The sequence below is a fragment of the Pelodiscus sinensis genome, chromosome 12 (assembly GCF_049634645.1).
Source record: "Pelodiscus sinensis isolate JC-2024 chromosome 12, ASM4963464v1, whole genome shotgun sequence".
Lineage (NCBI taxonomy): Eukaryota > Metazoa > Chordata > Testudines > Trionychidae > Pelodiscus > Pelodiscus sinensis.
In genome coordinates, this window is record NC_134722.1 from 22,994,826 (window position 1) to 23,019,592 (window position 24,767).

General features: G+C 48.4%; 1 protein-coding gene across 7 annotated transcripts in view; it reads right to left on the minus strand.

Moving 5' to 3' along the window:
* The window catches only part of TDRD12 (tudor domain containing 12), a 234,520-nt gene that overhangs the window by 136,448 nt on the left and 73,305 nt on the right, over positions 1-24,767 (minus strand). For all 7 annotated transcript variants that reach the window (XM_075940127.1, XM_075940126.1, XM_075940125.1 and 4 more), the window contains 2 exons: positions 19,935-20,120; positions 12,909-13,065 (listed from right to left, as the gene is read on the minus strand). In XM_075940127.1, the coding sequence (XP_075796242.1) occupies positions 12,909-13,065; positions 19,935-20,120 (343 nt within the window). The remainder of the gene's footprint in view (positions 1-12,908; positions 13,066-19,934; positions 20,121-24,767) is intronic.

Below are 24,767 nucleotides of genomic sequence, written 5' to 3' on the forward strand. Positions count from 1 at the left end.
GTGGCTCGAGTGGAATGCGCTCTTGGGGGGCACTGTAGTGGTTTATTGCCCAAGGTATGACACTTGACTATGCATGTGGAGATCCATTTTGAGATTCGTTGTGATGACAGGGGTGTTCCCTTAGAACGCTCAGCGATTGATATAAAAAGTCTTTCGGATTTACGAAATGGTTTTGTTCTTTCCAGGAAGAAGGCGAGAGCCCTCCGAATGTCCAGGGTATGCAGAGTGGCGTCCTTCTGTGATGCATGCGGTTTCAGAAAAAAGGTAGGTAGTACGATCGGTTCATTTACATGGAATTCTGTACAGACCTTTGGCAGGAATGTTGGATGAGGTCTAAGTATGACCCTATCCTTCGTAAAAACTGTGTAGGGGGGTACTGCCATTAATGCCCCAATTTCACTCACCCGTCTAACAGACGTGATAGCCAATAAGAAACAGACTTTCATAAAGAGAAATGGGAGTGGTACTGTAGCCAGAGGCTCGAAAGGAGGTCCAGTAAGTTGGTGGAGAACAAGATTTAGGTCCCATAAGGGGGGTGGTGCCTTATGGGGTGGGTATACGTTGTGGAGCCCTTTAAGGAATCTTTTAGTGATAGGATGGGCAAATATGGAGAAACCATCAATGAAAGTATGGAACGCTGTTATTGCAGAAAGATGTACTCTTAAAGAAGAAATTGAGAGTCCTGATATTTTAAGGTCTAGAATGTAGTCCAAAATCATATGTAATGGTGCGTCATGGGGTTCTACCCTGGTTCGCTGGCACCAGAGGGAAAATCGAGTCCATTTCTGTAGGTAAGTTTTTCGAGTGGACTGTCTCCTACTGTGGAGGAGGATATCTTTCACTTGTTGGGAGCAGTGATTTTCTATCTCCAAGAACCAGAGAGTAGCCAAGCCTGGAGGTGTAGGGTGTGGAGCTGTGGATGCAGTATCGTTCCATTGCTCTGAGATATTAGGTCTGCCCGGTGAGGTAGCGGGTAAGGAGGGTGAACTGCTAGCCTGTACAGGTACGGGTACCAAGTTTGGCGGGCCCACGACGGGGCTATCAGGATGACTAGGGCTCCGTCTCTGCAGATCTTGCGTAGGGTTTTCGGGATTAACGGTATGGGGGGGAAGGCATAGTGAAGGGGGGCTGTCCATTTGATTAGAAAGGCATCCCCTAGGGAATGTTTGCCAAGTCCTGCGCGTGAGCAGAATTGGGGGCATTTGGCGTTCTGGGTAGATGCAAAAAGGTCTATGGATGGCCATCCCCAATGGTTGAAGATTGAGTTTGCGACCTCCGTGTGTAACTCCCACTCGTGATCTGAGGTGAAGTTGCGGCTGAGTGAATCTGCTCTGGTGTTGTTCACCCCGGACAGGTAGGATGCTACCAGGGTGATCTGTTTGCGGATGCATGAGTTCCACAGGCGGATAGCCTCTGCACAGAGGGAGCGGGAGCGGGCTCCGCCTTGCCTGTTTATATAGAACATTGTGCAGATGTTGTCCGTTAGAATGCGGACCGTCTGATTGGCAATGTCGGGGGCAAAGTGCACGCAGGCATTCCTTACTGCTCGCAGTTCGAGGAGGTTGATGTGTAGTCGTGCCTCGGATGGGGACCACCTTCCCTGAATGCCTTGGTCGTTCATATGTGCTCCCCAGCCAAGGAGGGAAGCATCTGTAGTAATCTGTACAGTGGGTTCGCTTTGTTGGAATGGAACACCTGTGAGGAGGTTGTTCGGTATCGTCCACCACCTTAAGGAAGCAAGGACGTTTGGTGGAATAGTCACCGTCTTGTTGAGGGAGTGTCGTGACGGTATGTATACACTTGCTATCCAGAGTTGGAAGCATCGGAAATGCAGACGAGCATGGTGGACGACGTAGGTGGTGGAAGCCATGTGGCCCATTAGTTGGACGCAAGTAAGAGCTGTAGTGGTAGGAGTTGTAAGCATTACACTTATAATTTCTTGTATAGTTATGAAACGTTGCCGAGGTAGGTATGCTCGGGCTGTAATTGAGTCCAGGCGCGCCCCAATGAACTCTATATCTTGAACTGGGTGCAGTGTTGATTTGCTTTCGTTGAGTAGAAGGCCTAGACGATTGAGGAGTGATGTGGTCGTACTTATCATGGAGGCAGTTTCGTCCTGTGTTGAGCCCTTCAAAAGGCAGTCGTCTAGGTAGGGGAATATGATGACATTCTGGCGTCTGAGGTACGCAGCGACGACTGCTAGTACCTTTGAAAATACCCTTGGAGCTGACGAGAGGCCGAAGGGGAGGACATTGTATTGGAAATGATCCTGGCCGAGAGTAAAGCGTAGATAGCGTCTGTGGGCAGGATGGATAGTTATATGGAAATACGCATCTTGTAGGTCAAGGGCTGCGAACCAGTCCCCTTGATCTAGCGCAGGAATGATTGTTGTAAGTGTGACCATTTTGAAGCGTTGTTTCTTGAGAAACCTGTTCAGTTTGCGGAGGTCTAATATTGGCCTCCAGCCCCCCGTTTTTTTCTCGATCAAGAAGTAGTTCAAGTAAAACCCTTTCCCGTGGAACTCTACTGGTACTTTTTCTATGGCTCCGATAGAAAGGAGGCGGTCGATCTCTTGTTTTAGTAGAGTGTCGTGAGAGGGGTCCCTGAAAAGGGACGGGGTAGGGGGAAGGGTAGGTGGGGTAGTGGTAAATGGGATAGTGTATCCTACTCGAATTATTTCTAGAACCCAGCGGTCCGATGTTATGGATTCCCATTGTGGAAGGAACGGCCGCAAACGGTGGGTAAATAGGCAGCCATGTTGTGTTATTGCTAGATCGTGAGGGAGGTATTGCAGACCCTCGACCACAACTTCAAATTTGCTGTTTGGAGGACTGGGTAGTTGGTGGGCGACCTTGATTAGGTCGTCTTCTCTGAGGTCGTTGCCTTGGCCTAGTGTCCTCATAGGGTCTCTGTGGCCGGTTGTATTGCCCATATCTGTAACGATTGTACGTATTATATGGGGTGTATCGTCTGCGTTTGAAGGGCGGTGTATACATGCCTAGTGTGCGAAGTGTGGTTTTCGAGTTCTTACTGTTATGTAGCATTTCGTCTGTAGAAGCTGCAAATAATTTTTGTTTATCAAATGGCAAGTCTTCTACTTTTGGCTGAAGTTCGCGGGGAACTCCAGATGATTGTAGCCAGGAAGTTCTGCGCATGACTATTGCAGTGGCTGTAGTTCTAGCTGCTGTGTCAGCAACATCCATTGCCGTTTGGAGGGCAGTGCGAGCGATGGTGTAGCCTTCATGGACTATTGCTTTCAAGATGGCTCTTTTGGACTCAGGGAGATGTGGTATCAGTTCTCCGAGCTTCGAATAATTATCAAAGTCGTGATTCGCTAAGAGGGCGAATAATTTGATATTCTTAGTTGTAGCGTAGAAGAGGAATATATTTTCTTTCCAAAGAAGTCTAGCTTTCTATGTTCTTTGTCGGTACTGCCATTCTTGTATTGCGGTATCTTCGCTCTTTGCTGTGCAGATTCAACCACTAAGGAGTTTGCTTGTGGATGCGTAATGAGGAAGTCATTGTCTTTCGGTGGAACAAAATATTTCCTATCAATCTTTTTGTTAGTCGGTTGGATGGATGCTGGTGTCTTCCACAGATCTTCAGATGTTTCCATGATTGCCTCATCAATCGGCAGGGCAATTTTACTATGCAGCGTAGGATGCAGGTTCTTTAATAAGTGATGTTGTTTCTTTTGCACTTCTTGTAGGGAGACATGCTGACTTGTTGCTACTCGCTTATATAGCTCCTGGAACTGTTTGAGGTCATCCATCGCTACGGTATCTGATGGTATCACTGCATCGTCCTGTTGGGCACTCAGGTCATCTGGGTGAGTGATGTTTATAGATTGAATATCGGATTCATTATCCGAAAAGCATTCCTCCTCCTCCTCCTGCTCTGTGTGTGATGCAGGGGGTAGGGCCTGTGGATGAGGCAGACCTCTCCGAGATGGTGTGGAGTGGACTGAGGACCGGCGTCTGTACGGGTCCCATTGGTCCCAGGACCCCCATTGGGGTGGATAAGGTGGGGGCGGGTAAGACCAGTAGGGGTGCCACGGGTTTTGTTGCGGTCCAGCCCTCTGATAATAGGATCGAGACCCCCTTGGCGTCGTCTGTCGCGAAGAATATGTCGTATGGCAGTCATCCTCTAGAAAGGGCGCGCCGTGAAAGGACACTGGGGACATAGATCTGGCAGGGGAATGCCTTGCAAAGGATGTCCCTGGTGAGCAGTCAATGGGAGGGGGGCAGGGCTGCTGCTGCCTGCTGTGAGTGTCAGACGGAGTCTTAGAGAGCTCTGCAGCAGACTCCCGAAGAAGCCTCTCATTGTCTGTTGCCGGTGCCGGTGCAGAGCTCTGGTTTCTGGTCGCAGCCGGTGCCGGCTGTGTATTAGACTTACTTTGTTGCGGTGCGGGTTGTTTTAGCGGTGCCGTCCCTTTAAGCGGCACCGGGGTTTTTCGCGGTGCCGGGGCTTGCAGCGGCGCCGCGGTTTGAAGCGGCGCCGGCTTTTCTTTTCGCCCGGGTTTCTCAGTGCGTTCCCGGGAGGGCTCAGAAGCAGCGCGCACCGGCGTTGATGTAGACCGCGAGGATTTTCCCTCTGCTTTATTAGCAGGGGTCCTCGGATTTCTTTGCCCCTCTCCCTGGGTCTTGGGGGAGGAAGAAGGCGGGAGAGAGCGAGATGGTGAGGCTCTCTGCCTTGTAGGTTTCGGTGGCAGGGGGGTTTCATGCTGCGGTTCCCCCTGCTCTGAAGGCTGCAGAGTCTTATCAAATAAAATCATCCTCAGGCGGAGCTCTCTATCTTTTCTAGCTCTCGCCGTGAGGGAAGCACAGTGCGTGCAGCTGCGGGGTGAGTGAGCTTCCCCCAAGCAGCGGATACATTTCGTGTGGCCGTCAGAAGCCGGCATAGGCTCGCGGCACTGGTCGCATTTTTTAAAGCCTGAGGAGGCAGACATATCTTGCTGCTTGTTTCTTTAAAGTGTTGGTATTTCGTTTCTTTTTCTTTTATATGGTTTATGTGTTTTTCTGGCTGAGGAGCCAGGAGAGAGAGAGCTCCGGTTCACCCGGGGCTCCGGTCTGAAGGAGTTTTAGTCCCCGAGGGGGGATTTTGTTGTCAGTTTCATTCTTCTTATAAAAATATTTTGTTGTTATTATTTCAAAGAGAAAAACAAGGGAAACTAACTTGGAGTAACAGGGGAAAAACTATGTAACCTAACTAATAGAAAATACAGTCTGAGAGACTGTGAGGGAGCTCCTGCTCGCTCTGTCCGCTGACGAGGGCGGTTAAAGAGGAACTGAAAGGGAGGGGGTTGAGCCGCGCGCTGCAGAGGGCGGGAAGGGCTCGAGATGCCTTCTGGGCATGCGTGGCTCAACAGAGGGAAAACTGCTTTGAAAAGCTCCGATCTGTGGCTCAGGGCGACCCTTCACCTAGAGTGGAGCACCCACGGGGACACTACTCGAAGAAGAATATATATATTTATCAATACTTGATTTTAGATTTACAAAATAGCAGAGAACAAAATGTATAATTGTAAATGCTTCATTTGACATTTAAATAGCATGAATTAAAACAGACCATTTATTTCATAACTATAAACATGTGATTTTAATTTTATATATTGCATAATTTAAAAATAAACTGTTTAACAGAGTGTATAAGGGCTGGGGATAGCAAGTGATGTACAGGAGAATAGAGAGGGCGGGGCTTCAAGGAAGGGGCGGGGCAGTAGATCTTCGCTTGTTCTGAGACTTAAAAAGTGATCTTGGGTGTAAAAAGATTGGAGACCACTGCTTTAGACCTAACCCTAGTTCCCTTGCCTGCAAGGACTAAAACCATAGACAGTAGGTCCCAGAAAGTCTCCAGAAATGCTAGGAAAGCAGGAAATGAGTTGGCAAGAGGCCAGAAGAGCTAATGGAAACAGAAATGTACTTCTGAATTGAAAACAGTGGTCATTCCTGTTGCTATTGTATGGGCAGAGGAGAACCAAGGAGCCCTGTAAGGAGCCAAGAATGCAGAATCCAGTGACATCCATGGCTAGGGAAGAACTATGTCCTGAAACTTCAGATATGTGAGTAAAACAGGGAGGCTGCGTCGAGACTGGCATGATTTTGCGCAAATACTTTTAACGGAAAAGTTTTTCCGTTAAAAGTATTTGTGCAAGAGAGTGTCTATACTGGCATGTGCCTTTGCACAAAAGATTTGCTTTTGCGCAAAAGCATCCGTGCCCGTTTAGACGCTCTCTTGCACAAGAAAGCTCCGATAGCCATTTTAGCCATCAGGCTTTCTTGCGCAATAAATTAACGTTGCTGTCTACCCTGGCACTCTTGCGCAAGAACGCTTGAGCAAGAGGGCTTATCCCTGAGCGGGAGCGTCAAGAGTATTTGTAATGTACAAAGTCAGTGTTCTTGTGCAAATACTCGCGGCCAATGTAGACAGACGGCAAGATTTTACGCAAAAGCTATCACTTTTGCGCAAAATCATGCCCCTCTAGACGCAGCCAGAATGTTTAGTCAGACACAATCAGGTTATTTTCTTTGTTTTGGGGGCTTATGAGACTTCTTTGCTGAGAGCATGCATCTATCTCCTTATAGAGTAACTTGCCAAGTGGAATCCCAGGGAAGCATTCTCTGTTGTTAATTCTTTATTTCCCCACTTGCTGTGTAACACTTAGCAACCAAGTAATATTTCATTAAGTGTGTGTGGGGTGGGGGAAGTGGGGGGAAGTGGAGATTTGTTAATAAAAATCACCCTTTTAAGACCATGATCTGATTCCTGTGTCCTAGAAAGCAGCGGGTTCTATGTGCATGTGCCTAAGACCTAGTCTACACTACACACACACGGATCTAACCAAGACTATTACAGCTACACATTATGTACTTACTATGGTGTAAGGTCAGCAGTGGCTGCTCTCCTGTCAACTCCGGCTACTCTACTTGTCCTAGTGTAATACCGGAGTAAACGAGAGAGTGCTCGAATGTTGATTTATCATGTTTAAGCAGATTCGATGAATCAACCAACGTCAACCCACCATCCAGTACAGACAAGCCCTATAAATTATAGTTTCCTTTTCAGCTAATTGCATCAGGTGGTTTTTCAAGCTCTCTCTCCAGAGGGAGGGTTAAAAGAGCTTGAAAGTACCTTACAGGGAAGGAATTCCCAAGTGCACCTTCCTGGGTTTTCACATTTGGGTTGTGGCAGCGATATCAAATCAAGGTTGGGGAACTGGGACCTTGGGGAGTTTTAACACAAGCCTTTAAAAACAAGGTATTTTAAGTCTGTTGCCAGCCCCCACCTTCTGCACTCTTGAGTGCCAGAGTGGGGCACAGCCTCGACAGTGGTAAAGCAAGAAGTCTGACAGACACCAATCATACGGCAGACACCATCTGACCTTTTATCCCATCTACCCTTCCATCCAATCCCCGTAAGAGGCCAAAAACCAACATGAAAAACTAAACGATGTGGTTCTTTCCAGATAAAATACCAAGCACTCTCTCACATCCAACAAATGAAGCTGCTGTTCATCTCGATTCAAATGTAGCTTAGGAAAGAATACAGGTAATAACCCGGTTAAGATGAAACTGCAAAAAGTACTCAAAACAAAAACTTTAGATGCAGCTTCAAGGTCACTTTGCCTCTCAAGAACTGTGTACATGTCAACCCTGACAGTAATATTTACATTTTGATAACGCTCCTTTCAGAAGTTTTAGCAATAAAAAGGTGGTTTGCTGAAAAAGCAGAAACAATAAGCAAGTAGGAAGAGGCTCACAAGGAGAACCTTTGAGGTCAATCAGTAGAGTATCAATGTTCCACAACTGGACCATTTTCTTTATAGCTGAAAACAGGTAGACAATAGAGATGTTAGATAGCATATAATCAAATAGTTGTGTAACCTCATCAAGTTTTAACAGTTACACAATTATTTGACAGTCCCCGTGGGTGAGGCCATCACCCAGAGTGCTCCCAACTCCACTCCCGGGGAGTCCCCTGCCACTCTGTGCTGCTGCCTCTGTATCAGAGACAGCACTGCAGGGTGGCAGGCGGGAGCTGATCTGGCCCACCTGCCATTCCATGCTGCTGCATGGGGCAGCAGCAACCCCTGTCCATTAGGGGCCCTGAATGGCATTCCACAGAGAAGCCTCTGGGCCCACCACAGACAGACGCTGCTCTGCAGCAGCCTCCCCTGCCCCAGTCACTTGGAGCACAGAAGTGAATGAGAGAACAGGCGGAGCTGGTGCTCAAGGGGAGCCAGCTTCTAAGATGGCTCCCCCCAAACACAAGTTCTTGCCTGCTCCCATTGGAGGCATTAAGGGGGAGCAGGTGGCTCCACAGGATCTGGTGCTTGTGGGGAGCCAGCTTGAAAGCTGGCTCCTTCACAGGCACGGGCTCCCACTCACCCCCTGCTGACTCCTACAGATCTATTGATTAACAAGATACCTCATTCCTCGGAGACAGATTTAACCATGTTGTTCTTCATGTTGTGTAGATGGAGCTTGGTCCTGCCTTGAGGGCGGGGGCTGGACTCGATGACCTCTTGAGGTCCCTTCCAGTCCTATTATTCTATGATTCTATGATTCATGGTCCTACTCAGATGATCCACCAACTGGTTCTGAGATTTTGGTAAGTGATAGACTGTGTGCATCTTCTTTGAGTCAAAACGTGCCAATCTTTATCCATACTTGACCAAGCTAGCTGGAGAGGACGCCTTCTTGTTTGTTCACATTATACATTGCAGTGGTATTGTTGGTAAGAAAGTATACTGTGGCTCCCCAATCTGATCCTGACAGGCTCAGCAGGAAATGAAAATGACTCAAGATTCCAGTATACTATGTGAGAAACCTTTTTCCAACCACAAACCATGAACCTTTAATGTCCCTAGACTAGATGCATGGGGTCAATGACCTATTACGGAAGAATCAGTGACTATACTCCTGGATGGCAGAGGCCAGAAAAAGGGAATACCATGACACACATTGCTATTTTCCACCCAGCACTGTAGAGAATCCAGCATCTCCGAAGATACTCAGAAAAGCCTGTCCAATGATTGGTAATTGCTAGACCACTTCAACAATAATAAGCAGAAGATGAAGATACAACTTTTCATGTTGAACCATATAAGTGCATGTCGCCATATGCCCTAATAAGTTGAGATATTCGTAGACCAGGGCTGAGCAAAAGGACCTCTGCAGGCCGGATTGGGCCCACCAAGAGGGTTGATTCGACCCAGAGGCCCTGCCACTCTCCCCTGCCCCCAGGCCAATTAGGACCTGGGGGCGGGGGTGCGCACGAAGTTTCCTCCTGCCCTGTGAGCAGCATGCATTGGTTTGAAGCATCATGCACTGCTCGCAGGGTGGGAGGAGACAACATACGCTCTCTTGCTCCCAAGCCCTGATTGGCCTGGAGGCAGGAGGAGCATGCGAAGTTTCCTCCACCCTCCCCTCTGCCCTGTGAGATGCGCACAGCACTTCAAAATGCCATATGCTCATGCAGAGTGGCAGCAGGGCGAGGGAAGCTTTGCACAGCTCCCCCAACCCCAGGCCAATCAGGGTTTGGGGGCTGGGGAGCATGTGACATCTCCTCCTACCCTGCAAGCAGTTCGTGGCACTTTGAAGTGCTACGTGCTCATCGCAGGGAGGAGGTTAGGGCAGGAGGAGGCTTCACGCACTCGCCCCGCCCCCAGGCCAATCAGGTTTTGTTCAAAATCTCCCCTAGCTGTTTGAAGGTGCAGTCTGACAGGCACCTGACAGAGAACTTGTTCAGCTCTGTCCCTCACCAGCCAATTGTCCAGGTACAGGAAGCTGTGAATTTCTTTCCCTGAAGATAGGCTGGAAATGAGTACTGTACTAGGCCAATTAGCACCAAGCCACTCTCTTATCTTCTGATCAATCTCAGTACCATTGACAGTCCCTCAAAGGAGATTAAAAAGATCTGCAAGACCAAATCCTAGGAGATAAAGAAGCAAGAGATGATCCCAAACTGGAGTATAAAGAGTACCCCAAAGAGCTACCACTAACAGAGGGACCAAACCTGCTGGGACTATCAACTGCTGTACCTCTGTTCGGGATGCATACCATGATACATCAAGATCTCAGGCAGTACTGTAGTCAGCACATACATTGACTGTCAACCAAAAGCTGTTGCAAAAGCTGGTAGCAAAAGATGACTGAAGCTGGAATCACAGCAGGTACCAAGGAAGGGTGAGAAATTGATCTCAAGATCCTGGTTAGTGACATTGTGGTTACTGAAGATGATAATAGTACTGAAAAGGGATGTCTCAGTGTCAATGATGGAACCAAATTCACCTCTTCAATAAGTCTTCCTGAAACAACCACCCAGGGTAACTTAGAAACTACTGGGAGTACCTCTCTAGGGGTATGTCTACACTACCCCGCTAGTTCGAACTAGCGGAGTAATGTAGGCATACCGCACTTGCAAATGAAGCCCGGGATTTGAATTTCCCAGGCTTCATTTGCATAAACTGGGCGCCACAAGGAGTAACGGTAGTTTGGACTAGGAAGCCTAGTCCAAACTACCTAGTTCGTGCCGCGTGTAGCCGCGCGGCACGGGGTTCGAACGAGCAGGGATTTAAAAATGGCGGTGCCCAGTTTATGCAAATGAAGCCCGGGAAATTCAAATCCCGGGCTTCATTTGCAAGTGCGGTATGCCTACATTACCCTCCTAGTTCGAACTAGGAGGGTAGTGTAGACATACCCAAGAAGAGGATTCCTGAATCAGTGAAGTATACAAGATGGAAAGACAAAGTAAGTCACCTGCTGCCTTACAGCAGGTTTAAGAGTGTCAGTGCTAAAGGTGATATTGGTACTAGACTCAGTAACCATTCAGCAGACAGGAGCTGACAATATGGTACAAGTCTCTTTTTGCCTCAATACTGGAGACCAGGCAGACAATGCTGCTCTGAAACACCAACTGAAAGATTGCAGTGTCCAGCACTCCCCTTCCAAAGAAAAGTATGAGTCACTTTGAGTCCTAGAATGGTCTAAGTAGTGTTACAAGATCTCATCCTTGAGGGATCAGAGGAAGGGGACCACTTTTTTTTTCCCCAAGAAGAGTCTCAATCTGGCAATCTGAGGTACACACCAGCTATGGAGATTGATGTGCCTAGCAATCTACAGAAGGCCCTGACAGCAAAACTGGCCTCACAGTCTAATCCGTAAGATGCTATTTTAAATGCATGCAAGCTTTGGGTGATCTAAGCCTTTTTCTTAAAGAAGCAACAAATGTAGCACTTTTTTTCAACATGCCTCTCTCCTAACACCGAATCACAAACATGATGGCTCTTTGGAACATCCATCCCACACAAAAGACTTAGCTCCATCCCCTTTCCCCAAAAAACGTTAATTCCTAAACTACATTCTAACCACTAACTGGAAGGACAGTGATAACTATTTACAGACAATCTCAATGTTGTCTTTTGAACTGTGAGGTAAAATTGAACTTGCAGAGGATTGGGCTAGAGCCTTATATATTCCTAGAAGGAACTACAAGCATCAGAGTACACTCCCTATGGATACTGTAAGCAAATGTGTCTCGCTTCAATGCACTAGGTGCACGTACACACACCAGAATGGAATACACATCTCCAACTAGCACCCTCCACATCTTTTTCCACATTGTCCCTAATTCATGGACTGCCCTGTTCATACCCATCTATGTATCTAATGCCCTTTCCAGCAGTCAAATCCTTTAAGTATAATTCCACTGTAATGCCCAATGCAAATACATCATATATATAGTAGCCCAGTGTCTGTGCATCTGTAACCCTGACATACACGGTCACGCCCCCTGGCCGTGTACATCAGCGCCCCGCCCCCCCTTCCTCTTCCGCCATGGCGCTCTGCGCTGCTCAGCTAGGCCCCAGCGGGGGAGCAAGTGGCGGCAAGCGGCCATTTGGGGTACAGCACTCAGCCCAGCCGCCACAGCCGGAGAAGGGGGCGGGGCGGTGACATACACGGCCAGGGGGTGGAGCCATGTACGTCACCGCATTCCCTTCCCCTCCCGCTGTGGCACTCAACTGAGTGCTGTGTCCCTCAGCCGGGCCGCCAGCAGCACAAAGGGCCATTTGGGCTCCCCTGTGGCGGAAGGGGGCGGGTCAGCCCCGCCCCCGTCCCTCGCAGCAGCCCGACTGAGCAGGCAGCACTCAGCCGAGCACCACGGTAGAAGGGAAGGGGAAGGGGAGGCAAGGAGAGACGGAGCGGAGAGAGAGGCAGGAGGAGAAGAGACGGGAGAGTGAGAGGCACGAGGGGGAGAAGAGAAAGAAAGACGGAGGGAGAGGCAGGAGGCGGAGGAGAGCGGGGGGGAGGCAGTAGGAGGAGAGGGGGAAAAAGAGAAGGAGCGTGAGAGCTCAGGAGAGAAGACCTGAAAATCCCATCTTATGACAGGCTAATTGGCTAGTTGACTAATAATTAAGATAGTAGTTGGGGCACTAACCTATTCATGGTTCATTAAATGCACAAAGCCTGGTGAATAATAATCTCATTTGTGTCACCCGTGGACGTTTTTATGCCTTACATAATAAAATTGCTGATCTCTAATACTGAGAGATGCAGGACTAATGTCCTAATCCAGCAAAATACTTAAACCACCCGCCTAATATTCTGAAGCATATGGAGGAGTGCCATATACATTAATGAGGTCTTAAACAACAGAGATGTTATAATAAGGAAGTAAATGCTCTGGCAAAGCAGCATGAGGCAGTTTTCACTGCACCAATATTAAACTCTTCCAAGTGTCCCCAGCCATCACTTCTATGGCATTCCAAAGCCATATATGCTTTGTCAAAAAATATTACTTTCATTTAAAACCACTGATTTACATACTATGAACCATACTAACACCTTGCAAATTTAAGACAACTCCTATCATTTTAGAGCATGAACAAGCAATAAAAAAAAACTTACATCCTCGTTGAAGTTTCACATTTTTGGCTTCTTCTTTATTCAGTCCTACTAATATTAACATTGGATGAAGTGGTCTGGAGCATCTGCCATACTTTACCAATAATTCAAAAACAAGTTGTGCTTTCCTCCACCCAGGACATACAATTAATGCAACTGGCTGTGAACACACAACAAAACACATACATCTGTTTAAGAGTAGTAATGTTTAGAATGCTAGAATATGCAAGATTAGAAATAAGTCTTGTAAGGCAAGAATACAATTTGTAATATGAGTGATTTTTCTTATATTGTAAATTAGAAGATTGACTTGGCATTGCTCAGGTCCTTAATTTTTGTTTTTCTTAATTTAAATCATTGCTCTGGGGTGGGGCTGGAAATGAGGGGTTCAGTACCCTTACCCCAGCCCTCTCACCACAACAGCTTGGGGTCAGGTGAGAAGCACCTCTCCATGGCTGCTACAGCTTGTGCTACTCAGCCAAAGTGAAGAATGCAGTAAACTATATACTTTCCCCTGGCTCCCTGATGAAGGTAAACAGCCAGCAATGTTCCTGTATGAATGGGGAAAGGTGCACACACGCCCCCAACCCTCACTAAAGGCACCTGGGGAATGGGGTGGGGACAGTCACGGATGGGAAAAGAGGGAGAACCCTGAACCAGCCCCTTTCACCTACCTGGTGATTCTGCCTCTTTTCTGTATGGTTTTATGCTGAAGTCCTCCCCTGACCCACAACCCAATCCTTACCTTACTTTATGTTAAGAGAAAGCTGTATACCAGGGGTGGGGAACTTTTTTTTGGATCAGGGGCTGCTGACCCACAGAAAAAAAAAACAGTCGGGGATGTCACAAAAGTGAGAAGTACAAAACCCTCATCTCACTGACATAGCCTTGACTGAGAAACAGAAAGACATTGCCCATATTCCTCTTGCACACCCAAGCGAATAGATTTTGTAGACCCCTTAGGCTCTGGGGTGATGCAAAAAAATGAGGGGGCCACCAGGAAACGGGCTTGGGATGTGTGTTCTGCGCAGGAGGGAGGGTGCAGGAGTGGGCTGAGGGTGGGAGGGAAATAAGGTTCAGGAGCAGAGTCTGGGCACAGGAGTAGGCTGGGGATTGGGGGTAGGGAGTCTGGGCAGAAGATAGGATGCAAGAGTGGGGTGGAGGTCTGGGTAGGAGGAAGGGTGCAGGAATGGTCTGGAGATGCGGGGTCTGGGCAATGGGGGACATTACCTGGCGCAGCTCCCCAAGGAAGCACATGGCTACCTGTCCCCAACGGCTCCCAAGCACCACCCCCTGCTGCTCCTACTGGTTGCAATTCAAGTCAACTGGGGCAGCAAGGAAAAAGCCTCCAAGCAATGCTTGGCTGCGCTGTCATTTCCTTAGCCAGGGGGAGGAGGAGGAGCATCAGCATGCAGAGCCACTTCCTCTTTCCTGCTAGTCAGAGCCCATGGGTTAAATCCAGGTGCAGGCTTGCTTGACTCTGGTCCATGAGGATCAGGACTCCCACCCTACAGAGAGGAGATGGCGCTCTCGCGCCATTGGGGGGGGAAGGGGCTGGAGTGCCGACGCTGGCTCCCAGATGCTTGAGGGAAGCCCTGAGCCTCAGGGGCTGGATCTAGGCAAGCCGAAGGCCTGGAGGAGTTAGTGAACAAATGGACAGACAGACAGATAGTCTTGCTTGCTCCCAAACTCTCTCATATAGTAGCTTGCAATTTTCAGTACAGCAGGTTCTCTCAAATTGTTAAGTGCAAATAGTTGAGAGTAGAAAGTGTAGGTCTCAGAGGGATGAAGATTTAAAGAAATGGCTAACTAGAGCAGACCAGGAAGCAAAATTCCACAAAATAAGCAACAGATAGGCATGATCCAGTTACAGCTACTTGACACCTGCAATATTCTCATAGCTCGGATTTTCAAATGGATCAAAACCCATCCATTATTTGAACAGACACAAACTTCTGTGCATAGACTTTAGAAAAGCTACTATCTGCATGTGCAGGTGACATTTAAAACCCTTATTCTCTTTCTGCATGCAGATGATAGTGCTTGAATTGTGCGTGCATGTCTCCATGTACACAACTTTTTGGAAGTTTGGCCCTAAATGACCAATCACCATTCAAAAAAAGACAGTAACTTATCTTCATAACTTGTTCTTCAAGAGGTGTTGCTCATGTCCATTCCATGTAGGTGTGCATGTGTCATCGTTTTTCCTTTAGCAGTATCTGATGGTCCAGCAGGTGTGCCCCCTGGAGTGGCAACACTGTATCAGCTAATACATACCGGTGCCTGCCCTCTACCTCCTCAGTACCAGACTACTCTGAAGAAGCAGCAGCGGGTGGGATTTGGAATGGTCATGAGCAATACATCTCGAAAAACAAGTTACAAAGATAAGTTACCGTCTTTCCTCCTTCTAGTGATTGCTCATGTCCATTCCACGTAGGTGACTCCAAAGCAGAAACCCTAGGAGACAGGTTCAGAGTTCTAACTTTCCACTGATCAAAGGACTGCCCTACCAAGAGCTGCATCCTCCCTACCCAGACAAGCCAGAGCATAATGATGGGCGCAAGTATGGACCGAAAAATCACGTGGTGGCCCTACAGATGTCCAAGATAGGAATGTGAGCTACAAACGCCATAGAGGAGGCCTGCGCCCTACTCGAGTGAACTGTGAGAGGAGGAGCTGGTACCCCAGCCAGCTCAGACCACTCCCTAATACCAGCTGTGATCCAGGAGGAGAACCATTGCACAGAGACTGCCTGTCCCTTCATCTGTTCTATGATGGCTACAAAAAGCTGTAGAGACTTACAGAAGGGCTTTGTTCTTTCTAAATAAAAGGCTAAAGCTCTCCTAACATCTGAAGTGCGTAATGCCTGTTCTTTACCCAAAGCATAGGTCTTTGGACTGGGAGGAAAATGTCCTGAGACACACGGAAGTTAGACACCACCTTCGGAAGGAAGGCAGGGTGGAGGCATAACCTGACCTTGTCCTTGACGAAAACGGTCTACGGGGGATCCAAAGTGAGGGCTCTCAGTTCGAACACGTGCCTGGATGACATGGTAGCCATCAAAGAGGATGCCTTCCACGAGAAATGCAGCAGCGAGCATGTCGCCAGCAGTTCAAAGGGAAGTCCCATGAGCTTGCACTGAACTAGACTGAGGTTCCACTGAGGGACAGGCTGATGGACATGCAGTTAAAGCCTGTCCAAGCCTTTCAAAAACCTGTTCACCATCAGGTCTGCAAAGAGGGTCTTACCTGGAGCCCAGGTGAAAGGCGGAAATAGCCACAAGGTGTACCCTAATGAGGAAGATAACCCTATAGCCGGATATCTAGAAGGCTCCGCTGCTGTCAGTCATGGAGCGTCCATGCCATTAGATCACAGGTTCGGGTGGCAAACTCTTCTGAAGTCCTGCATAATAAGGTCCAGATCCAGCAGGAGAGCAATCGGCCTCTTTCAAGACAGGCTCAGGAAGGATGTGAACCAGTGCTGCCTTGGCCATGCTGATGCAATGAGAATCAAGGATGCCCTGAAATCCCGAACCCACAGAAGCACCTTGTGGACTAGAAGGAACAGCGGGAATGCATAAAGTAGGCCCGTGGGTGAGGGAATGAGCAATGCCTATCCCAGGAAGCTCCACCTCAACCCCATAAGGTTGGTCACTTCCTGTTCTGATGGATGGCAAACAGGTTCTGAAGGGGAAATCCCCACCTGTGGAAAATTTGGAGGACCACGTCCCCTCTGTTAGACTGCTGGTAGCCAGAGAAGGACCTGCTCAGCTGGTCCACCAGAGTGTTCTGGGAACCCGGGAGATAGGAGGCAACCACGTGAATATCCACCCTGAAGAATAGTTTTTAAAACTAAAGGGCTTCCTGACATAGGCGAGGGGAGCAGGCCCCACCCTGCCTGTGAGTATAAGAGATCACCAACAGAATAAGGACCGTTCTGCCCCTCAACCGAGGAAGGAAAGCTGCATAGGCAAGACGGACCACCTACAGCTCCCTGACATTGATATGCAGGGACAGATCATCCCAGATCCACATACCTTGCATCTGCACATCCCTGAAATGGGGCTCCCAATTAGCGTGTAACGTGTCTGTCACTAATTGGAGGGTCAGCAGAGGCCTGGAGAAGAAAACTCTAGATGCAGCTCACCTCCTACTGGGTACGCCAATCCAGAGTGTGAAGGACACTGGGGGGAACTATTACCACTCTGTCCCCTGGGTGGAAGGAGGGGTTGTGGGCTTGCACAAGACACATCTGCAGTGGGCGCATACAGAGCCTGGTGTGTTGGATGATATAGGTGCATATGGCCATCAGACGCAGCATGCACATGCAGGCCCTGGCCATAGTCACCAGGAACACCTGCATGTCCTGGACAGCCATCTTTATTACCAGAAAACGAGACCTGGATAGGAAAGCCCTAGCTGACAGAGTCCAGGTTGGCATCCACAAACTATCACCTGGGTGGGGACTAGGGTCGAGTTGGTTGCGTTCAGAAGCATTCCTTGCTCCCAAAAGAGGTCTTGTACCAAAGTGATGTGAGCCCACACCTGGTCCGAGGAATGGCCTTGAAGAGCCAGTTGTCCAGGTAGGAGAACACCCGGGCATCCCATTTTCTCAGAGCAGCAGCAACAACTGCCATGCACTTCATGAAGACCCGAGCAACTGTGGAAAGGCCAAAAGAGAGGGCCATAAACGGATAGTGGTCCTGGCCCACCGTAAAATGGAGGAATCACCTGTGCTGTGATGCAGTAGAAATATGGAAGTAGGCATCTTTTGGATCGAGGGCAGCATACCAATCTCCAAGACTTAGGGAGGTGATGAGACGCCAGGGTCACCATCTTAACCTTCGCTTTGGCAATAAAGGCGTTGAGATTCTTGAGGTCCAGGATGGGCCAGACTCTTGGCTTTGGGGACCAGGAAGTACCAGAAGTAGAAGCCCCTGCCCAAGAACCCTTGGGGAACTGCTTCAGCAGCCCCTAGGGTCAGGAGCTGATGAAGAGCCTCCTGGAGGAGATGCTCATGAGAGGGGTTCCTGAAGAGGGATGAGGCAGAAAAGTGGGAGGGGGTAGAAAGGAAGACTATGGCATACCCCCTTCCTACCATATCTAGGACCCAACGGTCTGAGGTAATGGATTCCCAGGCCTGTATTCCTAGGCCTGACAAAAAAGGAATAAGCGGTCCCCGAAAAGGGAGGTTGAGACTGTAAGATGTTCTCAGGTATACCCTCAAAAACTTTGGCGGGGCCCTGAGAGCTTGCTGGATGGTGCCTGACCCTGGTCCTGGACGAGCCAGGGACTAAGTCCGCCTTTCCTCCTATTGCCATTTCTACTACAATAGCGAGAAAAGTTTGTGTGTATGCCCTGCTGGGAAGAAGTAGGGGTGTTCTTGCCTGACAAGGAGTGTTGCTGGGTAGCAGGTGTATGATTACCCAAGGGCTTTAAGGTAGCCCAGGTATACTAGAAGCCATGCAGACATTGGTCAGTCTGCTCAGAGAAGAGAGACAGGTCCTAAAATGCGAAGTCCTGCATGATGTTCTGGAGCTCAGGAGGCACTCCCAACACCTGCAGCCAGGAACTGCAGTGTAAAACCAGCCCTGTGGCCATAGTATAGGCAGCTGCAGCAGCTGCGTCCAAGGTGACCTGGAAGGCAGCCCGAGAAACTACCCTGCCCTCCCCCGCAAGGGCTCTAACCTCAGACAGAGTCCCTAAGAAGCAGTTTGGCAAACTTGTCCATGGTCGCCCAAGTGTTATACTCATAGCGACTCAGCAGGACCAGCTGGTTTACTATAGAGAGTTGAAGACACCCAGATGTACAGGCCTTTCTGCCCAAGAGATCCATTTTCTTGGCATCTCTACTTTTAGGGGCAGCACCCAGCTGGCCCTGCCTCTCCCTCTGGTTCACCACCTAAACAACCAGAGACCCTGGAGATAGGTGGGAGAAGAGGTGCTCATTCCTCTCCTGTGATACAAAATACCTCGCTTGACTTTCTTGTCCATAGGTAAGGTAGAGGCCAGGGTTTGCGCCAGAGGTCTTCGTGATTTTAACCACAGTCTTGTTGATCGCTAAGACCACTCTGGTAGGGGTGTCAGGATGTAAGGTATCAACTGTGGGTCCAAATCCTTCAACACCCTCTCTGCCTAGAACCCCAGACTCTGGGTTACACAACCAAGGAATTCCTGATGGGACCTTGAGTCAATGGAAGGCATAGAGGGGAGAGATTTCCCAAGTGCTTCATCTGGTGAGGACAAGGAAGACCCTTTCATGCCTGCCCCTCAGGATCATGGGCTCGTGAGTGGGCCTGAGAGGCTGCAGATGAACAGCAAGGGCACCTCTCTCCAACAGGGGTTTCAGGGAGGCTCAGCCTGGAAGAAGGGACTGCCCCGACATTGGGAATTGAGTCGGTGGGGTCACTGACGGAGACGCCGTAGGCCCAGAAAAGACTGACTCTGACCTACAAGGGCTCGCACCATGGCTATGGTGGTAACCCCAGGGAATCCAAAAAAGGGTCACTGAGCCAGGACCTGTATTTGTCAAGGCCAGGACTGCTATAGCACTGACACTGGTGTTGACTGGGGCCATTGTTGTTGCTGCTGCTGCTGGTGGTGCTGCGGTGCCATGATCTGTGCCGGGAGTAGGACCGGTGCTGGGATCTGGAGCCCCTGGATGACCATACAAACTTTGCCTCTGAGTTGGTCAAGTACTCCGAGGTTGACCAGGATGGTGCGGTGGCAGTCGCAGCCGGTGATCTCACTGTTGGGGTGTGTCAGGACGTCGACTCCAGCATGCTTTGGTGCCGAGGAGAAGGGCTTATCACTAGAACAATTACATAGATGTACCTTACATACCTACCTACATACCAAAGTGAAGAATTTGAGACATTTCAACTGCCTTTGCATTACATGTTACTCCTGAATGGCCTAGGTTTTATATGCCTAAAATGAGCATATTTTCAAATGAAACTCTATTAAGTCACTTACACTTTACATTAGAAAAAGTGGCAACATATTGTAAACATTTTTTTTATATACTTACTCCATTCCTAGCTGGCAGCGACTTGTAGCAGTTCCCTGACTGTAAAAATGTAAGAAATGGTGGAATATACAAAAGAGGATCATTTCCATGATGACAAATGACAACTGAATCACATCCACGAGCTATTGGTGGCCAACAGTAAGATTCCGTGAGATTAGGACATAGAAATTTATTCCAGAGTAGCTCCTACCAAACAAAGAAGTTATGTAAAGTAAGTTTTAGACATTTTGGTACTCAATTTTGAAAGTATTCTTTAAAAAGATGTAAAGATCTGAAATACCTAAGAGAAAGAAAGAAAAACACACAAAGTTTATTTTTCTTGGGTCAACATAGTAAATTTTTGAGATAAAACACTTGTTTCACTTTATTTCACCATCACATTTGGGTCAATTATTGATCCCAATAATACATCAGCAGGATCCATCATTCACAATTTCTTAGACCCACATTTATCATAACTATAATGGCATCTCTCTAGAAGGGCTTCAACATATCCAAAAATATTGCTTGCACTTGCTTTAAATGGCATAATGCCAGTTCAGAAGTACAGGAGACCCTCAATTCATGGAATCACTATTCGTGATTTCACATATTCACAGATCTTTCCCATCCAAAAGCCCCATTCTTTCTGCCAATCCCCTGCTTCCCTCTTCCATTACACTCCATCCCCTGGCCAAGGGAGGAGGGGAGAGAATGTGGTGTTGGGCGGGGGGGTCTGTTGCGGGGCAGCAGCAGTCAGCCCCCTGCCTTCACATGGCAGCCAGGAGCTGTGAGGTAATGAAGCACTTCCTCTGCTTCCCTCTGTCCCCAGTATTTGTGGAATTCACCATTCACAGTGTCAGGAACATATCTACCACAAACAGTGAGGGCTTCCTCTATTTCTAATTTACTTGAATACCAATTTTTAAATACAATTATGCTTTCTAAAATTTACACACAAGTCTCCATGGAGCTGATTTGAAAGAGTTTATTCACCCTGTGCAGTAACTGAGGTTCTTCAAGATATGTCCCGCTATGAGTGCTACACTTGTGAGTGAGGCAGCTCTCCTTGCTCCTAGGATCAGAAATCTTCATCAACAAGGTCTATCAACCAATATATGAGCAGGATGTTATATGCAGATCAACTGCCCCAATTCCTTCTCTGCCACAGTGTACTCAGCTGCAAAGGGGAGGGTGTGCCAGGTGGTGAAACACTGATAGGGAGCCACATCTCAATGAACCTCAGTTTCTACACAGGGTGAATAAAGAGTGTTCACTTACCTCGTGCAGCAACTAATATTCTTCAAGATGGTTTTCCCTGTGGGTGCTCTACTGTAAGTGTTTTGGTGCCCCTACACTTAGTCAGATATTTTTAGCAGCAGTACCCTGGATGCCGATGCGCATGCACTGAGCCGTCTCACTGCATAGTGAGCATGCAGGCATATGGATTAATCAATTGTCCCTCATTACCTTCTCAGCCACGGACAGATGTTAAGACACTGAAGCAAAAGGGAAGAGAGTGGTCATGGAGCACACACAAATACAGTCATCTCAAAGAACATCACTTACTTCACAAGGTGAGTAACCACCCCTTTCTCTTCAAGGAGTGTCCCTGTGGATGCTCCACTTAGATAAGAGAACTGCTAAGCTGAATTGTGTGTCCTGGGCAGCGTATTTGTCTAGAGCAGGGGTCTCCAAACTACGGCCCGCGGGCCGGATGCGGCCCGCGAGGCCCTCTCATCCGGCCCGTGGAGACCGTCCCTGGGGCGCCGCCGAACGGGCCCTTCTTGCCGCGCGGGGGGAGGGGCCCTGTCAGGGGTGTGCGGCGTGTACTCACGCCGCGCCGGGGCAGGAGAAGCGGGCCGCTCTGCTGACAAGCGGCTGTGCGGCGGCGCAGGGGGCGGGGGTTAGCACGGCGGCGTTCCCCCGCCCAGACTGACAGGGCAGCCGGCCAATCAGGGGGCAGGATGGGCGGTGGTGGTAACGCCCGCCCGGCGACGTGCGGGGGAACGTGAACCCCGGCGGGAACTTTAAAAAGGTGACCCCTTCCGCCCGGGGGGGGGGAAGGAGTGAGCGGTGGCAAGCAGGAGGGGAGGACAGCGTGCAGAGGAAGGGGAGAGCAGGGGGAAAAGCCCCCCCCCCCCCTTCCGGGAGAAACGGATTCGCAAAGCCAGAAATGTCTGCTATTTTGGCATCCAGGAAACAATTTCACCATTCACACTAATACAGGTGTTCATGTGTAGTGTATCAATGTGTTATTAAATAACTGAATAAAATAATATTAAATAAATAATTAAAAACAACATCCATGTTTTGATTGTTTTTTATTTGGACCTCAAGTGTGTAGTTGGCCCCCGAACTGCTGTTTGATAGTTAATGCGGCCCTCGGGCTGAAAAGTTTGGAGACCCCTGGTCTAGAGCGTAATGTTTGGTAAAAGTATGCATTGAAGTCCATGTTGCCACTTTACAAATGTCTTTAATGGGACTGTTATGTAGGAAAGCAACTGATGTAGACACTGCGTAGGTAGGAGTATGTATATGATCAGAAACTGGGATGTTATTCAAGAAGCAGCATAGCTTGATACAGTTAGCAATCCATTTAGAGAGCCTTTGCTTGGAAATCACTAGGCCCTTAGATCGGTCTGCTATTGATATGAAAATCTAGGAGATTGTCTAAATTGCTTTGTTCATTCTAGATAAAATGCAAGTGCTCAGCGAATATGTAAGGTGTGGAGGCGAGCAGTATTGACATCCAGATGCAGTTTAGGATGGAAAACAGATAAGTATAATGGTTCATTACTATGAAATGCTGACACCCCTTGGAGTAATTTGGAATAGGGTCAGAGGATTACTTTAGCCTTACAGAATATTGTAAATGGAGGGCTGGCCATAAGCGCAACAATTTAACTGATAGGAATGGCGATCAGGAAAGCTACTTTCATTGTTAAATATAACAATGAATAAGTAGCCATAGGTTCAAGTTCAAGTGGCTTCCCTACCAACGTCCTGAGAATAAGGTTCAGATCCCGCCAAGTCAGCAATTGTTTCAGAGAAGGGAAGGCATTGTTGAGTCCTAAAAATCTTTTCATGGTTGGGTGAGTACACACTGTGTGGCCGTGTGTACCTCTCTATGTGAGAATGTTCACTAGAAATTGCGGTCAAAAGTATTCTAATAGAAGTGTTTGAAAAACCTTGTGTTTTTAAAGGAAGTAAGTAGTCCAGCACTTTAAGGAGAGGTTCTGAGGAAGGCAGTATGGAATACTCTGTAGACCATACTTTAAAACGTTGCCACTTTTGTGAGTATGCAGAAATGTCCACTTGATTTTTTGTGCACCAATACCACAGAGCAATGGCTTCTATGCATGGATAGTATGACCTTGTGCCTCCTTGATGGTTTATGTAAAACATACATGCTGTATTGTCTGTGAGAAAGAACAGTTACTTACCCCATAGCTGTTGAGAGGTGTTGCTCATTTCCATTCCACATAGATGTGCACACGCGTGCATGTGTCGTCGGAATTTTTTCCTTTAGCAGTACCCATTGGGCCAGCAGAGTAGCCCCCTGGAGTGGCGCCACAATACCAACCAATATATACCCCTGCTAGCCCTCCCCCACCCCTTAGGCTCCTTCTTACTGAACTACTTCAAAGAAGGGGAGGCAGGCGGGATTTGAAATGGACATGAGCAACACATCTCGAAGAACAGTAGTTATGAGGTAAGTAACTATTCTTTCTTCAAGTGATTGCTCATGTCCATTCCATGTAGGTGACTCCTAAGCAGAAACCCCAGGAAGCAGGGTTGGAGTTCTACCCTTCCACTGAATGGAGGACAGCCCTACCCAAGGCAGCATCCTCCCTTGCCTGATTCAGAGTATAGTGACTAGCAAAGGAGTGGCAGAGAACCATATGGCAGCCCTGCAGATATCCAGGATTGGGACCTGAGCCACAAAGGCTACCGAAGAGGCCTGAGCTCTAGTAGAGTGGGCCATGAGAGGACGGACTGGAACTCCGGGCAGCCCCTAGCACTCCCTAATGGAGGCCATGATCCAGGAAGTGATCCTTTGACCGAAGACTGGTTGGCCTTTCTACCAATCTGCAATGGCGACGAAGAGCTGAGGTGACCTACGGAATGGCTTTGTCCTCTAAATAAAAAGCCAAACCCCTCCTGACATCTGAAGTGTGTAACACCTGTTGCTTACCTGATTCCTGTGGCTTGGGGTAAAAGACTGGCAGGAAAATGTCCTGCCGCACACAGAAGTTAGACACCACCTTCAGAAGGAAGGCGGGGTGAGAGCGCAATCTGACCTTGTCCTTAAAGAAAACTGTATATGGAGGGTCTGAGATAAGGGCCCTGAGCTCGGACACACATCTGGCCAACATGATAGCCACCAGAAGGGATGCCTTATAGGACAGGTGCAGCAACGAGCACATCACCAGGGGTTCAAAGGGAGGTCCCATAAGCTTAGACAGGATCAGATTGAGGTCCCATTGGGGGACAGGCTGCTGAACGTGCAGGTAAAGCCTATCCACTCCTGAGCACTCCTGAACATAGGTTCTGTGGTTGTAACCATCAGTCCAGAGATTGCTTTACTCTTTTGGGGACATTGAGGGATTTCCCTAACTGATGTCTGTGTGGACAAAAACACGTGCGCTCCTTGTAGGCAATTCATGTGCAGTCTGGCCATCTTTACTAAGTTGTAACAGCTGAAGGCATTGTCTGGCTGAAACTTTGAGGCTACTCACGAGGGACGAAGCCAATGATGCTAGTACTTGAAAACAATGGTGCAAAAACCTGGCTGCAACATAGATGAAGTCCAAAGTTGCTCCTATAAATTCTAGTTTCTGGGTTGGGGCT